Genomic DNA, 18,593 nt, shown 5'->3' with positions numbered 1-18,593 from the left:
CAGCGAGGGACAACCCCGCGAGTTACCGATGATAAGCACGGAACAAGTAGCCAAGATGCTCGAAGAAGCCATGGCTAAGCAACAAGAGAGCTTCAAGCTCGAAATGCAGATGGCCATACAGAATATGAGAGAAATGCATGACCAACAAATCCGAGCGCTGACAAACCAGCAAGGCGAGCCAAGTCGTCGTAACCAGGTTGATCTGGAAGATGAGGACACAGGTGCGAATGAAACCCATAACGCCAATAATCCTCCCGTCAATGCAGGGGGTGGTAACGAGAATGCCAACAAAAACTCAGGTGAAAGCTTGAAGATTAAAAACCTCGAGAGCAAAATTGATGCCCTGATATCTGCTCAAGAGGTAAAGAAGCCCGGCATTCCGTGTCCTTACCCAAGAGAATGAGAATCGATTCCGTATCCGACGAAGTTCAACCTGATCAACTTCACGCCGTTTGACGGGAAGGGTTCCCCCACTCAGCACCTGATCTATTTCAAGTCCCATTTGGGAGTTATCTCTGGCAACGAGCCTCTGATGGTCCGGTCATTTGTTGGCACCCTTCGTGGGCCCGCCTTCGATTGGTACCGCCGCCTCAAGCCCGAAAGCATCAACAGCTGGGAGGACCTGGAAATCATGTTCCTCGCTCATTTCTTCGATGATGACGCCGAAGTGTCGATCAGGACACTCTTCGATGAGAAACAAAAAGATGGAGAGTCGGTGGATACCTTCATCAAACGCTTTCGCAATCAGGCAATGAACTACAAGGATCCCATCACGGAGGAATTTATCTTGCAAACCTATCATAATAACTTGTCCATTAACATCTTGGACGTTATGGGAGTAGAGCCGCTCAATACCTGGAGAGAGTTGAAGGTGTGCGGAGAACAGGCCGAACGCTTTCTCAGAAGGAGGAAGGTCGAAAGAAACCAACCGATGGTCAACCCTCTGAATTCGAGTCTCGTGTCCCATGATGAAGGGAAGGCACCTACAACAGTTGTTGACGTTAATCAAACGTCACAACAATAGCTCCGAAGACAGTAGAATAGTTCGGATCCGAGGCTCCAAAAAGAGTACTCATTTAAGGACGAAGACGTTCCAGCCATCTTCGAGACCCTTCTTGAAAACAACAAGATCAAGCTGCCGTCCATCACAAATCAGGAGGAAGCTGACGATACTGCAGATCTGAAGTACTGCGCGTACCACAGGAGGATCCTTCATCCCACCAAGGCTTGCTTTACTTTAAAGAATAGCATCCAAACCTTGGTTGAAGCTGGCGTCATAACGCTGGGATAAGCCAAATGAGAACGGCACCACTCCGAGGAGTACACGAGTATAAACTGCTTCTCGACACTCCAAAGAGTACACGAGTATAAACTGCTTCTCAATACTCCGAAGAGTATACGAGTATAAACTGCTTCTCAATCCTCCGATCGGTATATGAGGTTAAACTGCTCCCTGATACTCCAACATGTATATGAGTCTAAACTGTTTCATTTCTTTCACGGGAAGTTCCTGGAGATTTTTTTTATATGTAATATTCTTAAGGATAACCCGGTCATGTAACGGAGTACAAAGTCAGACCCAGTTCCAAGAAGGAAGCCGGGGGTGGATGATTCATGTAATAGGAAGTTCCCAGAAGAACGCTATATGTAATTTTCTTAGGGATAACCTGATAACTACGAACAAAGTGATAAACGCTAAACCCCCACTATGATTTGTACTCCCACTCTCACTGTATACCTGGTCAAACCTTCCTATAGTTAGGACCACAACCAAAGTCCCCTCTCGATTCCTTCCATGAACGAGAGGTCCGCTTTCAATTGAGCAATCAAACCTATAAAAATTAGGATTGTCTCCAACTTCACTTAGTCAAACCTGCAGATAGTTAGGACTAAGATTGAGTTATCCCTTTCGATAAACGAAAGACTTCCATCTTTTCCTTTTTCAGCCAAACCTATAAAAGTTAGGGTCGAAATCAGAATTTCCCCTTAATAAATGAGGAACTCTTTTCTTGGATCAAGCAACCAATCCTATAAAAGCTAGGGTTACTTGAATCTTTTCGATTCTCGGAGTGGAGATCCCACTCTTAGTTTCATCATTTCGGATTCTGGGGGTGGAGATCCCACCTTGAGTTTCCTTTCCAACTGGAGATAGAATATAAAATTCTTCCTCTTCAGTGTTGAGAGATAGAATATAAAATTCTTCCTCTTCCATTTTCCAGTCCGTCTTTACCCTGAGAAAAGACACAATTCCCAACTTCCAATCCGTGCACTTTGTGCACGGGGAATTTTATCTCAACTCCTAAATAGAGATAAGCCTACACCTAACACGCGTTGCCGGTTTAGTCTTTCGCCGATTGAAAAAGACACCAGAGGATAAGTCAGCGCCTAACACGCGTTGCCGGGTAGTCTATTCCCGTGAGAAAGACGAAGTCTACGTATTCAATATCGTAGCACTAAAAGGGTTAACTCTTTTAGCTTGACGTCACATGAGAGCGGGATTAAACAAACCGCATACTAGCCCGACTCAAACGGTAGTCGGTAAAGGCTAATCAAATCCGTTGAAGGCTGGGGATTAGCCAAAAATCCTAAAGTCAACGCCTAACACGCGTTGCCGGGTAGTCTATTCCCGTAACAATGGCGAAGTCTACGTATTCAATATCGTAGCACTAAGAGCGTTAACTCTCTTAGCACAACGTCACATGCGGAACGGATTTAAACAATCCGCATGCTAGCCCGACTCAAACGGTAGTCGGTAAAGGCTCATCAAACCCGTTGATGGCTGAGAATTTGCCAAAAATTCTATAAATACGAGTCATTGACGCACCAGCTCCACTAGTTGGTCTCGTGACTTGAGCATCCAACAAATTCAGGATAAGATCCACACATGCAGATGAATCAGCTTTAACGGTTGGTTCTGCAGCCCCAACATTTGGGACCGCCATGCTCCAATACCTTAAGAGATTAAACTGTGTATACTTCAGAAAATGTATGAGTATAAACTGTGTCAACGTACGACATTCGAAACCCTAAGGTCAACGCCGGTCAACGCGTAACCCTAGGTCAACGCCAGTCAACGCGTTGCGACAAAAAGTCAACGTTCGACGTTCGAAACCCTAGGGTGAACGCCGGTCAACGCATAACCCTAGGTCAACGCCAGTCAACGCGTTGCGACAAAAAGTCAACGTTCGACGTTCGAAACCCTAGGGTCAATGTCGGTCAACGCATAACCCTAGGTCAACGCCAGTCAACGCGTTGCGATAAAAAGTCAACGTTCGACGTTCGAAACCCTAGGGGCAACGTCGGTCAACGCGTAACCCTAGGTCAACGCCGGTCAACGCGTTGCGATAAAAAGTCAACATTCAACATTCGAAACCCTAAGGTCAACATCGGTCAACGCGTAACCCTAGGTCAACGCCAGTCAACGCGTTACGACAAAAAGTCAACGGTCGACGTTCGAAACCCTAGGGTCAACGCCAGTCAACGCGTAACCCTAGGTCAACGTCAGTCAACGCGTTGCGACCAAAAGTCAACATACGATGATCTGAAACCCTAAGTCAGCACAATATGACAGAGATAGTCAATTCAAAGTCAACTCAATGACACGAGCCGAACTCAACTCACTGGTGGTAGACTCGAGATTCCGACGACGGCCAGGCGATAAACGCAGCGCCGGAAGGACTTCGACTATTCATCAAAGCATTGAATAGACCGAAAATCGAAGGAGCCAAGAGTTGAAGCTAACTACAGGTCCTTTACGCCGACTGAAGGCTGGACCAATCATATCCAAAGTATTCCAGCCTCTTCTATAAAAGAAACGAGTCTGGAATGCTTTGGAGGGGGTATCTGTAGGCATCGAAAATCGCCTATAGGTCTCCACGAACGGCTCAGTGTTAAGAAACGACGATGAACGTCACTATCCGGTTCACAGGAGTTTAATTGATGTCGATGAACGCTTGAAGTAAATCGACGAACTACGTGAACTAACGAAGGTACGAGCTAATCGGGAACCCCGCGATGTTTACAAAAGGAACAATGCCCTTCATGTCTCATTCATTCTACAGATGATCCAACCATCAGAGCTGATAGAACTCCTTGTCGGCTTTCCAACACACTTCGAATCACTCAAATCCGAGTTCGGACGAAGGAATTACGACGGAAACAGATAAATACACCATATGGAGTGTCTCGGACCAACGAGACACCCTTCGGTGTCTCGGCTAAGGGCGAGACACCCTTGGGTGTCTCGGATCAATNGGGTACAAACTGTCTCGCACAGGTGCGAGACACCCCGAGCTGTCTCGCACTTGGGACGTGTTTTTGACGATCTTTAAGTGTTTTTAACCGCTCCGTTATCCCCTCAAGCCTATAAATACAAGCCTTAGGCCTTATTTTTTAGAGATCTAGAATTTTGATGCCTCGGCGAAGCCCTGCCAGATTGAAGACTTAAAGTGCACAGATTTCAGAGAGGAGGAGGAGAGATCGGATCGAGTTTTTCAACGCAAGAGAGAGAGAGAGATTCGTCAGATCTACATCACCCGCCTCCAATCCTTAGTATTATCCCGTTGTGGTAATTCTAAGAAGAGCAATTATCTCACTTTCGTCGAGATAAGCGCTTCTGTTTCTAGATCTCCTCACGGATCGACGAAGCTCTGTCTAATTTTTTAGCAATCAGATCTGATCGACAGTGGTCCACGGATAATCCCCGGCACAGGCAAAGATCCCACGCAAGTAGAAGACCGATAAACGATCTCTGCGTTTGTTTGATAAAGTTGTAGACTTTTTATTTTCATTGTGTAAGGAGATCTTATAAAAAGATCAACTTTTTTTTATTTCATTTGAGTTTATTGTAATGACTAAAGTTGTAATAGATTCGATAGCAATGAAGAAATCAACTTTTACCGCAAACAGAGATCTTCTCTCCCGTTGTCAAGATGACCTCTATCAGAACCGTTTTGGGTTTAGCTGCAAGTCTTGATTTGGAGTTGGAGCAGCTTGATGTAAAAACTGCTTTCCTACATGGTGCCCTGCATGAAGAGATCTACATGGAGCAACCTGAAGGATTTTAAGAAAAAGGGAATGAGAAACTTGTTTGCAAGTTGAAGAAGAGTCTTTATGGGCTTAAACAAGCACCAAGGCAATGGTATCGGAAATTTGATTCATTTATGACAAGCAATGGTTATAAACGAACTTCTGCCGATCCTTGTGTGTATTTCAGAAAGTTCCCAGGTGGTAATTTCATCATCCTTCTTTTATATGTAGATGATATGCTGATAGTTGGACAAGATACAGAGATGATTCAAAATTTGAAGAAAGACTTGTCCAAGTCATTTGACATGAAAGACTTGGGCCCCGCAAAGCAAATCTTAGGCATGGAGATTGCTCGTGACAGAAAAGTTGGAAAATTATGGTTATCACAAGAAAAATATATTGAACGGGTGCTTGAAAGGTTCAATATGAAGCATGCCAAGCCTGTTAGTACACGACTAGCAACTCATTTCATGCCAAGCAAGAGAGGTTGTCCTACAACAGAGAAGGAGAAAGAATTTATGTCATCTATTCCTTACTCTTCTGCTGTTGGTTCCTTGATGTATGCTATGGTGTGTACGAGGCCAGATATTGCATATGCTGTTGGTTTAGTGAGCAGATACTTATCTAACCCGGGTAAAGTTCACTGGGAAGCAGTGAAGTGGATCTTTAGATACCTGCGAGGTACTTCCAAATTGAATTTGTGTTTTGGGGGTGGCAAGCCTATTCTTGAAGGATATACTGATGCAGACATGACAGGTGATCTTGATAACAGAAAATCTACCTCAGGTTATGTGTTTACTTTTTCAGGGGGAGCCATTTCTTAGCAATCCAAGCTACAAAAATGTGTAGCAATGTCGACCACTGAGGCGGAGTATATTGCAGCTGTGGAAGCAAGCAAAGAGATATTGTGGCTTAAGAGGTTCCTTCGAGAGTTGGGTTTGAAGCAAGGTGAGTATGTAGTATTCTGTGATAATCAGAGTGCTATGGATTTGAGCAAGAATGCAATGTATCACGCTCGCATCAAGCATATTGATGTTAGATATCATTGGTTGCGAGATGTGATCGAAGAGAAGCAAATGAAGCTGAAGAAAGTTCACACTGACAAGAATGGTGCAGATATGTTGACAAAGGTAGTTCCCAGAAGTAAGCTTGTGCTTTGTAGTAAGCTTGCGGGGATGATGTTCAAGTGATCATCGAGGTGATCGTGTCTTCCCCCGTGATGGGCTGGAGGGGGAGATTGTTGTGGGTCCAGCCCACTTTGTGGCAAATATTAATTTGCAAGCCCAAAACTTACTTATTTGTTGTGGCACATTCTATGAGTAAGGTTTGTAGCTTCTTGGAGAAGCTTTGAGAGAGGGCCAGCTGTATCCCAATAAGTTAGAAGAGGGCTGTTGGGGACTGATCATCTTCCACACAAAAGAAAAAGAGAGGAAATCAGAGGGTTTGAGAGAGGCTGCCCCTGTTCGAATTCTCAGGACCAGTCTTCATCAAGTCGTCCGATCAAGGTGCAATCATGGTCCGATTTTGCTGAAACTTGGTCAGCTTGTTGGGGACACATAGGGCTTCAATCTGAACGGTTGGATCGTCGATGTGAGCTCCGGATCGTCGAGTATTGCAGCTGGACAGAACCTCTGTGTTTTGGTGATATTTCTCACTTTTGTTCCTCAAATGATGAATCTCTTATGTATGTTCCTGTTGGTGGGTTGTGAAACTTTGTGAGACTGATTTGGGTTTCTTTTACCCTCAACTTATCATAATAAGAGAAGAAGTGGTGGACTCCTCCAGTCCCGTGGTTTTTACTCTTCACATTGAGGTTTTCCACGTATAAATCGTGTGTTCTTTGCATGCTTTTATTTATCTGCCTATTTCGTAATGCTTGGTGAAAGTTATCGGATGTAACTTGGGTTTTGAAGATTGGTTGTCTTGTGTTGATCTTGTGGGTGTTGGTGTAATTGTTTACTACCCCTCTTGCGGCCCTACAGAGATGTTTTCCATTATGGCTAGCTAACCATGCATAATCAAAAGAGATGGAGCTAACCATGCATGTGCCCTTATTCTTGTTAGTTTTTGGGCCAAACAAGGCCTACAATCGCTGGTAATATTACATAGATTGGGTACTCCTGGAATCCTTCACCATTATGGGACTATTCACCACACGCTTGTTATCAGACGAGATCCATCTCAAATATCCCTCCGAATAACCTCCTCTCCCATATCCCTCGCTTGTGAACGTAACTGCATACTGCGCCTTCTCCTTCACCTTAGAGAAATACAGTTTCTCCGGCTCGACGATCACCTTCGTTCCTTTGGGAGCCTTTACCTTCACCTCATACGTGGATCCTGGCTCTCCGACGTTGGTCACTGTACGAGTGACTGTCACCGATCTTCTGACGTCCAAGATCACCATGAACGAAGGATAGTTCAATTCCGCACCGGAAATAGAAACGATGTTAGAACATTTCACAGTCCGACCAGCAATGGCACTGACCTGAGTATCAGAGTACCGCAGGCCGCAGAGATAAGGTATGTAATCATCGGTGGTGACATCGTAGATGAGACCAGGATCATTGGCTGATGTCGGGTTTACATGACCAGCTCCTGCAGCAAAAAGGTCTGCAGGTTTTAGTTGCTCATCAGGAATTGGAGTGTCCATGTTTGTAGTAGCGGTTGCAGTCGTCATGATTGCTGATTTGATTGCAGCAGGAGACCAATCTGGGTGCTGGCTTACGAGCAGAGCAGCGATTCCCGCTGAGATGCGGAGCTGCCATTGAGGTTCCCGAGATTATGTTGTATTTTACCCCAGGCGATCCGATGTCGAACGGCCATGCTGCAAGAATGTTGACACCGGGCCCGATTATATCAGGTTTCAAAATGTTCGGATCCGCTTGATTTGGCCCTCTCGACGAGAAGTAGGCTACTTCCGGGGCAAGCACGGCGCTTCCGATAACGGTGTTGTTGAAAGATATAGATGCCACGGGTGTTAGCGTCGATTTAATATACGACTTGATGGCAAGTCCATCAGAGTAACTTACGTAAGATGCCGGAAGAACATGTACATCCGGGAAAGTAGTATCTCCTTGTGCTTTGGTATTCGTCAGAATCATGCCAACGCCGCCAGCTTTCTTGACGACTTCGCCTTTCTGCACTCTGTTCAGCTTACCGACATCGCAGACGACAACCTTGCCTATGACATCTAGTATTGATAGCGAGCCCGGGGCGCAAACTGCAGCGTTTGAGGATCTTGATCCAGGATACGCGAGGGGTATTGGAATGGGAAGGAAGCCTTTCGGCTGGTAGATAGATTCTCCGTAGAACTGAGCTCCGTCGCCTAGAGTCACGGTCGTTCGGATTTTTCTATCAAGTGTGCTTGCACCGACTGTCATAATCCATGGAGCCTCGTTGGACAGCGTTGCAGGGGATGGACCAGTGTTCCCTGCAGAGCAGACAACGGTTATGCCCTTCGCAGTTGCTCCAAACGCACCGATTGCAAGTCTATCTGCGTAGAAAGGCTGTGAAACCCCGCCGAGCGAGAGGGAGATTATGTCAACGCCATCCGCAGCAGCAGTATCCATTCCAGCCAATATATCAGACACCGCACAGCCGTCCTCTCTGCAGACTCTATAGACTGCTATGTGAGCGTAAGGCGCCATTCCAGCAGCCGTCCCCTTTGCCTGCTCCTCAATGCTGACATTTGCGACGAACATGCCAGCTGCCGTGCTCGCCGTGTGGGTCCCGTGTCCTTCAACGTCATCTGGTGGTCCTTGCAAAGTGGCAGCAGAATTCTGTTTCATTGCGTTGAGTCCCCGTACGAACTTTCTAGCACCGATGAGTTTGTTGTTGCAGACGGACCCACCGAACTCACACCTCCCCTTCCATTTGGCAGGTGGAGAGGGGATCAGTCCATTGTCACGGAATGAAGGGTGGTCTGGTGCTATTCCGGTGTCAAGAACTCCGACGATGACCCCTTTTCCGAATTTCGAGTCGGTCCAGAGGCCGGTCTCATGTTGATGAAGGCCCAAGAATTCGTGGGTGTGGGTGGTTAAGAGAGGCACAACCCGGTCGGGGTACGCTTGAAGGAATCCTGGTTTGCACTCCACTTCAGCCAGCTCCTCTTCCGTCAGTCTAACTGCGAATGCGTTTATGACGTTGTGGTATGAGTAGATCAACCGAGGCTCGCCTGAGTTCAGGATGTTGGCGGGCAAGAAGGATTTGTACCAGGCCTCTTTGTGGGCTGAGGTTGAGAAAGATTCGGAGGTTTTGGTGTCTGGATGGTGAACGTGAACAATGTATGTTTCTAGTTTTGCGCTAGTCGCTTGAAGAACAGAGTTTGAAAGAAAGAGGAGAGATAGGGAGAAGATGAAGGAAAATTTTTGTCTATGGCTAAATTGGGGATTCATTGTTGAGGTGATCTTGTTGAGGTGGTTCCTCTACTTTCAGTATTTATGGAGGGAAGAAATGATGGTGGCAAACATCTAAAGAAAACACTGGTAAGTTTGCCTGCATTTTTTAAAATCATCACTTCTTATGTACTGTTTCTAACTCTGGTTTAAGCTGTATACGCAGCATGCAAGTTGCCGGTACGGTAGCTTGGAAGATTATATCACTTGAAATTGACGTCTTTACTGATTAGGGTTGACACGCGATAATGTTGATATATTGAAATTACTCCCTCAAATTATTGAAATTGCTTTTTAGTGTCTCAGATCCTCTTAGTTATCACAAGTACTCCGTGTAGTTAGTTAACATTTGATTTGTAAGGAATGTTCCATTTTAATTAGATTGTATTGTGAGGATATTCTCGTATCGTCAGCTCTATAGATGGAAACTCTTATGTTAAATTTTGTATCTTCATTCACATATTACTTTATACCCGGAAGAAAGAGGATTACATGGAGGTGAGATTGGAGTTTGAGAGATTAATTATAGCCCCCTATTGATTACTAATGGCATTGAGACCTGGTTATACTCCGAAGACATGGGAAAAATCTCATTAATTCCAAACCTTATTAGAGTTTTATGTCTCTGTGATTTTTTCTTTATCTTTTGTTTATATCGTTCATTCCTGGTTATTTTTATAATGTGTTGCTAGCCCTTATACCCCTCTGTTTAAGTTATTCCGAAGTCAAATTTACTTCTTTAAAACTCATTTAAAATCCATTTTCGCGTTTCCAGCTTAAACATGGTTTCTTTATACTCATTTCTTTAAATTTTTGTGAATTTAGGGGATGGAGAATAACTGATTGAGGATAAAAATATATCTCATGATGTGTAATTGATAACTAACCCTTAGCTTGAAATTTAGATGGAAATACTAACAAAGGAACTAATTAAACTTATCACTAGAGAAAGGGTATATAGTTCACGGAACCCTCAAAAAGTTTGGGCTGCCGTCCACCCCTCACTGGCGACCCAATAAGTTTGATCATTTTATTAGCTCCTCTAGCACCGTTTGTGAGGGTCAAGTGAAAAAATTCAAATGTTATGCGGGTTGCTACGAACTGCCCGAACTTATAGAAGATCGAATGACATTTTAAACAAGTTTAGCGAAATTTAATTTTACCCCAAAATAAATTGCATCTCATGTTTAATGAGATTGAGGCTATAATCAGGACATGACCTCTAACAATTAGATCAAAACTTCAAAGTTGTGATTGAGTTTTCTTTTTATGGGCGGAAAACTAGACTCATGCAGCGGTGTTAAATTTTTGAAAATGCGCTTTAAATTTGTGGCTAGTGGGATTTGAATCTGGATTGCTCTGATACCATCTTAAAATCCCTCTAACTATTATACCATAGCTCCGAGAGTGTGATGAGGGTTGATGGTTATATTTTTTATATTCTAGCAGTGTTATAGTAAATGGTTTTTAAAATATGTGGTAATTAATTAAATGAAGCAAAGTAGATTAAAAAAAAAGAATCCTGCCGCCTATGAGATTATATAATCAAGTATTTTGGGATCTCATAAGTGGCCACATGCCACCTTCAGCTACAACTACAAGTTATAGTATATTCACTTTAGATAATTTCTAGCGTCTACGCAACTTCAGTTTTTGTTGGTTTCAGGAGTGTAGGCCTAAACCTAGAACAAAATCAAAAGCTAAAAAAAACCCAGACCGATCGACCAAAGGGAACATCTGTCGACCGATTCGAACACCAGGAAAATAGGAAAGTCTATGTTCGGTCAACCGATACAAATTATCAGTCGACTGATAATGTGCACGAGTAGTCCTGAGAAAAAACACCTTCTGGTCGGTCAACTAACACGAAGCGATCGGTCGACCGATATCAGTTTTTCCAGTTTCTGGCCCGTTTGAAAACCTGTTTGAGTTAGGATTATATATATATTCGTAAACATTTTAGGGTTGAAAATACACGAAAAAGAGAGTTTTTAGAACACTTTGAGATTAGAGATCTTAGAGAGAGTGTGGCCTATTGTAAGCATTATAATCTTCTTCAATAATCAAGGAATTTCTGGTGTGGCTCCCGAGGACGTACGCACGTTTGCCAAACCTCGTTAAATCTGGTGTTCTCTCTTATATTTATTATTTCCTGCAAGTTTTTTGATTCACTGTAATTTCTTGCTTGCTAATTGTTCGTCACAAGATCCAGAGGGCACGGGTTATCGATTGTTCAACCCCAACAATTAGGAGATTGGGTCTTATAATGATTAGGAGTTTAAATCCTATTCTAATTAGGAAGTTAGGCTAGAGATAGAATTTTGGTTTCCGTATATATATTCTTCTATTGTTAGAGGAAAACTAAGCAGAGGAGAGAGAGTCAATATTCTTATAATCTAGGGTTAGCAAAGGGCAAAACCTGATTCAAGATTATTGTGCGAGAGATGAGAGTTTCGTAGTCTTTGTTCGTGTAAAAGATTACATCATTGAGAGAGAGTTTTGTAGCCTTTGTCCGTACAAAAGATTGTAAGGAGAGGGCTTTGGAGAGAATATGAGAGTTGATTATGTATGTAAGGTTAAGAGATTGAGAGACGAGAGTTGAGTAGTTCTTATTGTAGTTCTTCCTAATACGTAGTCGATTTCTCGTATTGTTGTCCCGTGGACATAGGTCAAAGCTGGTCGACCGAACCACGTAAATCTCGGTATTCTTTCTTATTGATTATGGTTGTTTTCTATCTTGTTGATTGTGGGTTGACTTCCGAGTTATATAAATCGTAGTAGGTGGGGAGACTAAATTCCCTAACAAGTGATATCAGAGTCATGATGATGGATCCGGGAGCAAGTTTGTAAGATAGAAGACGACGTCGTGCAAGATTGAAGATCAATGTTACAAGAATCAAGATGAAGAAAAAGACGAAGAAAAAAACACACACGTAAACGTTTTCAGGGTTGATAATACACAAAAAGAGGGTTTTGAGAGCACTTTGAGATCAGAGATCTTAGAGAGAGAGTGACCTATTGAAAGCTTTGTTATCTTCTTCAATAATCAAAGAATTTCTGGAGTGGCTTCCGAGGACGTAGGCACGTTTGCCGAACCTCGTTAAATCTGGTGTTCTCTCTTTTATTTATTCTTTCCTACAAGTTTTTCCATTTTTTGTGATTTTTTACTTGCTAATTGTTCGTCACAAGATCCGGATGGCACGAATTGTCGATTGTTCAACCCCTAACAACTCGTATCAGAGCTTCATTCAGCAAGTGTGAGAACTATGGCAGAGGAAAGAAAATCGAAGATGGAGAAGTTTGACGGATCAGACTTCACCTACTGGAAGTCGCAGATGGAGGACTATCTGTATCAGAAAGATCTTTACTATCTGTTGATGGAAAAAGCTAAGGGAAAGAAGAAGAACGAGATCGACGAGGACTGGGAAATACTGGATCTGATGGCTCTAGGGCAGATCCGGTTGTCGCTCGCAAAATCAGTCACCCACAACATATTGAAGGAGAAGACGACTATGATACTTATGGAAGTGCTCGCAAAGATGTACGAGCAACCGTCAGCTGCAAACAAGGTTCATTCGTCAAGACACTCTTCAACCTCAAGATGACAGAAGGATACTCCTTCACGTTGTATCTCAGCGAGTTCAACACGATTGTTGATCAACTCATCTCCGCCGACATCATGTTTGATGATGAAGTACAAACCCTACTGATACTATCGCAGTTGTCGGATAGTTGAGCAGGTTACGTGACCGCAATTAGTAACTCGGCAGGAAAGGAGAAGTTAAAGTTGAGCGATGTTGTCAGTATGATTCTATCCGAGGAGGTTAGAAGGAAATCGTCCAAATCAGAAGGTTCAGGTTCAGTCCTAAATTTCGAGCAGGGGCCGAAGTCAGAGCAAGGGTAACCATAACTTGAAGCGGTCGAAGTCGAAGAAGAAGAGGTCGAACTCAAAGGTGGGACCCATCAAAAGAAAGTGTTAGAACTACGGCCAGAAGGGCCACATGTCTTTAGTTTGCAAAGCGCTAAAGAAGGATGCAAATGAGCAGGAGGCTCATATTGTGCAAGATGCCTTGATCTTTGCTATGGATAGTGACACTGATTCATGTGTTATTGATTCGGGAGTCTCATTCCACGCCACTGCTAATAGGAAACTTCTTTAAAACTATGTAGCAGGGGACTTTAGGAAAGTGTACTTGGGGGACAATGAACCTTGCAGTATTGTGAGAAGAGGCGATGTGCAGATTCAGATGAAGGGTTCTAAGTGGTCTCTGAAGAACATTAGACATGTACCGAAGCTAAAGAGGAATCTTATTTCAGCTAGCCATCTTGGAGCAGAAGGCTATGTTTCGACATTTATCGGGGATTTGTGGAAGATCTCCAACTGTACATAGGTGGTTGCTCACGGCAACAAAACCGAAACTCTCTATTTAACTTCACATGTGAGTGACACCCTCGCAATTGCAGCTAGCAAGGAAAGTATAGATCTGTGACACAATAGGTTGGAATACATGAGTGAGAAGGGTATGAAGATTCAACGCTCTCAGAAAAAGCTATCCGGCATAGATTCAGTGGAAGTTGGTGTTTGTGAAGACTGCATCTACGGGAAGCAGAAGAAGGTTAGCTTTTAGAAGAGTAGAAGACCACCCAAAGCTCACAAGCTAGAGCTTGTTCATACAGATGTATGGGGTCCAGCTAGCGTGTCTTCTCTTGACGGTTCGGCGTACTATGTCACCTTTATCGACGATCACTCGAGGATGGTGTGGGTATACTTTATGAAGCACAAGTCAGAGGTGTTTGGGATCTTCAAGAAGTGGAAAGCCATGGTAGAGAACAAGATAGGTCTGAAGGTGAAGTGTCTGAGATTGAACAATGGTGGAGAATACGAGTTGGAGGAGTTCAAGAAGTTCTATGCTCTGAATGAGATTCGCTTAGAGAGGACTACTCCAGGAACACTGCAACAGAATAGCATTGTAGAGAGAATGAACAAAACATTGACAGAGCGTGCGAGGAGCATGCGTCTACATGCAGGTCCACCTAAGATGTTTTGGACGAACGCGGTGCATACAACAGCTTACTTGATAAATCATGGGCCTTCAGTTCCATTAGATTTTGGGATTCCAGAAGAGGTTTAAAGTGGCAAGAAACTTAATCTCTCATATTTGAGGATTTTTGGTTGCGTGACATATATTCATATCAGTGAGCATGTCAGGGACAAGCTAGAAGCTAAGTCACATAAATGTACATTCATTGGATACGGTATTGATGAGTTCGGATATCGTCTGTAGGATGATAAGAATAGGAAAATTATCAGGAGTAAATATGTCATATTTAATGAAGAGGTGATGTACAAGGACATGGATAATATCAAGGATAGCCAAAGCAGTGGAAACAACACTAAAGATGCAGGTGGATCTGAGTACATGAATTTAGAAAAACTTCTAGATACGAGAGACAATATTAGTTCTCACCGAAGAACGAAGAAGACTCCAGGTACAGAGACAGGTACCCAGGGCGAGGAGCATAAGAGGTCATCCAGAGTACCCAAACCAAATCCCAAATATCTTTCGTCGTTAGATTACTTGCTTTTGACAGATAGTGAAGAACCAGAGTGTTATGAGGAGACAATGCAAGTTAGTGAATCTTAGCAGTGGGAGCATGTGATCCAAGAAGAGATGAATTCTCTCCACTCGGAAGTGACATGGGAGTTAGCCCAACTACTTGAGCAGAAGAAAGTCTTACATAACAAGTGGGTCTATCGGGTCAAGCAAGAGAGTGATGGAAGTAGAAGATACAATGCCAGATTAGTTGTAAAAGGATTCCAACAAAGAGAATGAGTGAATTATACGGAGATATTTTCCCTCATCGTGAAGCTTACAACCATCAGAGTGGTGTTGAGCTTAATAGCTGCTGAAAATCTCTACATTGAGCAGTTCGATGTGAAGACTGTCTTTCTTCATGATGACTTGGATGAAGAAATCTACATGAAGCAACCTGTTGGCTTTATAGAGGAAGGAAAGGAAGAGATGTTGTGTAGGCTCAAGAAGAGCTTGTATGGTTTGAAACAGGCTCCAAGATAGTGGTACAGGAGGTTTGATAATTTCATGTAGAGCAATAGCTATGACAGATGCAATTTAGATCATTGCTGTTACTTCAAGAGGTTCGAGTCCAGCTATATCGTGTTATTGTTGTACGTAGATGACATGTTAGTTGTAGGGTCGTGTTTACAGGAGATAAATAAGTTAAAGAAGCAGTTAGCAAAGGAGTTTGCCATGAAGGATTTGGGTGCAGCCTAGCAAATTCTTAGGATGTGAATCAGTCAGGATGTGGCTGAAGGGACGCTGATGTTGAGTCAGGCTGAATATATTGAGAAGGTACTTCAGAGATTCAATATGCAGAATCCAAAGTCCATTGGCACGCCCCTTGGAAGTCAGTTTAGGTTATCTAAAGAGTAGTCACCCAAGATAGATGCAGAGAAGGGGTTCATGACCAGAGTATCATACTCATCAGCCATTGGTAGTTTCATGTATACAATGGTTTGCACGAGGCCGAATATTGTCCATGCAGTGGGAGTTGTGAGCAGGTTTGCCAGCAATCTAGGGAAGCAGTATGGGGAGGCTGTAAAGTGGATATTGCGATACTTGAAAGGGACTACGAATATACCACTGTGTTTTAGGAGAAAGGAGTTGGTACTGTAGGGATACATGGATGCAAACTTTCCCGGTGATCATGACATGAGACGAAGTACCACGGAGTATGTTTTTACCTTAGGGTCGACAGTAGTGAGCTGGGTCTCACGTTTGTAGAAAATAGTAACATTGTCCACGACTGAGGCGGAGTATGTTGCAGTGACTGAAGCTAGCAAGAAAATGATTTGGTTGACCGGATGTCTTAAAGAGTTGGGTCTGAAGCAGGGGAACGAAGTTCTTTATTGTGATAGCCAGAGTGTTATACACCTTGCCAAGAATCCAGTATATCATGCCAGAACAAAGCACATCGACGTGCGTTACCACTTCATACGTTCGCTGATAGAGGACGAGAAGTTACTATTGGAGAAAATTTTGGGGAGCCAAAATCCTGTAGATATGTTGACTAAGATAGTGACCATCGAGAAACTAGAGTTGTGCGCAACTTCAGTTGGCCTTCACGCGTAGGAGATGATGACGGAGCCACACTAAGAGGACATGTGGGATCACCGAGATTGATGTTAATTGAAGAATGAAATTTTTCGGGGAGGAGAAGATGCTTGCGAAGATGGTTGAAGTTCGGGAGAACTTGTTGATGGAGGTTTGGTATCCAAGTGGGAGATTGTTGGTTTCGGGAGTGTAGACCCAAACCTGGAATAAAATCAAAAGCTGAAAAAAAACCCAGACCAGTCGACCAAAGGGAACATCAATCGATCGATTCGAATGCCAGGAAAATAGGAAAGTCCATGTTCGGTCGACCTAAACGAATTATCTGTGGACCGACAATGTGCACGAGTAGTCCTGAGAAAAAACACCTTTTGGTCGGTCGACTGACGCCAAGCGATAGGTCAATCGATAGCGGTTTTTCTAGTTTCTGGCCCGTTTGAAAACATGTTTGAGTTAGGATTATACACACACACACACACGTACGTAAATTTTTTTAGGGTTGATAATACACGAAAAAAGAGGATTTTGAGAGCACTTTGAGATAAGAGATCTTAGAGAGAGTGTGACCTATTGCAAGCTTTGTAATCTTCTTCAATAATCAAAGATTTCCTGGTGTAGCTCCCGAGGACGTAGGCACATTTGCCGAACCATGTTAAATTTGGTGTTCTCTCTTTTATTTACTTTCCTACAAGTTTTTCGATTCGCTGTGATTTCTTGCTTGCAAATTGTTCGTCACAAGATCCAGAGGGCACGGGTTGTCGATTGTTCAACGCCAACAGTTTTACAATCCGTTCAGGGTTTTCTCATTCTAGAAGAGGAATATCTCCAAATGTAGCATGGATAAAGTTAAATTTTGTTTTTTCTATTTTTCCCCCTTTCGTCTTTTCCAGGTTACGTACATCTAGAGTACACTTTCATATGGATCCTCTGGAGAATCATTGAGCAAAGCGTACTACTGTCATTAACACCACGCACACGCAAGAACATTCAAATAGAAGTTAGAAATCATAGAAGATCACAAGGTAGATAAATATACGTGTATATGATCTTGAGTTAGCCTGTACTGCTTATGATTTCAAAGGGAGGGCAGCTCTACAATTTCTCCTCCTCTATTTTTAAGGTAATTAAATGCAAAGGCACTCCATAGGCATGCTATACACGCTAATTAACTGTAATCAAGGGAATTCATTGAGATTTATTTTTCTATTGTTTCCTTTCTCTGACAGATATGCAATATATGTCAACCCCAAGAGAGCTATCATAATGAAATGCAATAATGCGCAAATGGTATAACTTGAACTCAAATTAAGAAGATTGAATCATTTGCAACTACTGAAGCTCTAGCTATTCACGAGGGATTAAAGTTCGCTCAACAGCTTGATATCTTCACCATCTCAATATTTAGTGATGCTCTAAATGTGGTTCGAGAATTTTACAATTCGAAGAATCACTAGTAAGCTTTGGAGGCATTGTCGAGGGGGCTAAATAGCTAGAAAGTAGTTTCTCAGACATATCATATAATTTTATTAGGATAGATGAGAATTGTGTAGCCCGTTGATTAGCTAATATCGCACTAGCCCTTTCATATTGTAACTCATGGGTCGGGGAAATCGCAGAGGGGATTGACTCTTTTTTCGCTCATTGATTTGATTAATAAATAAGGTTTTCCATAAAAAAACTCAAATTAAAAATTTAAGTCTAATGGAATATTTTCCCCATTTTTCCCCAATGGAGTTTTTTTAACAGACTTTTTTTTCTAAATATTAGCAAAACAGACCGTTTTGCTAATTATTTAGCAAAAACGACATCTTTTTTGCCAACAGGCCAAAAGGAGATCGGTTTTGAAAAACTTCATATTTGAAACATACATGACTACTAGTCCTGTATCTTTAGTCACCATTAATTGCCGACTAAACCAAGCCAGCAATTCTACAGGACTACTAGTCCCGTATACTTTGGTTGCCACTCAAAAAACATACGGGACTAGTAGTCTCGTACGTTAAGTAGAGAGCGTATCCAACGCCCCAACAAATCTACA

At 42.9% G+C, this 18,593-nt stretch overlaps 1 protein-coding gene across 1 annotated transcript; it reads right to left on the bottom strand.

Moving 5' to 3' along the window:
• On the bottom strand, positions 7,107–9,485 carry LOC109843100 (subtilisin-like protease SBT1.2). Its single transcript, XM_020412031.1, is given in 2 exon segments — positions 7,107–7,774; positions 7,776–9,485. Coding segments are annotated over 2 exon segments (2,295 nt in total). The 5' UTR covers positions 9,426–9,485; the 3' UTR covers positions 7,107–7,129.

The sequence above is a fragment of the Asparagus officinalis genome, chromosome 5, assembly GCF_001876935.1.
Source record: "Asparagus officinalis chromosome 5, Aspof.V1, whole genome shotgun sequence".
Classification (NCBI taxonomy): domain Eukaryota; kingdom Viridiplantae; phylum Streptophyta; class Magnoliopsida; order Asparagales; family Asparagaceae; genus Asparagus; species Asparagus officinalis.
Note: the sequence above shows the minus strand (reverse complement) of the source record. Positions and strands in the feature narration are given on the sequence as shown.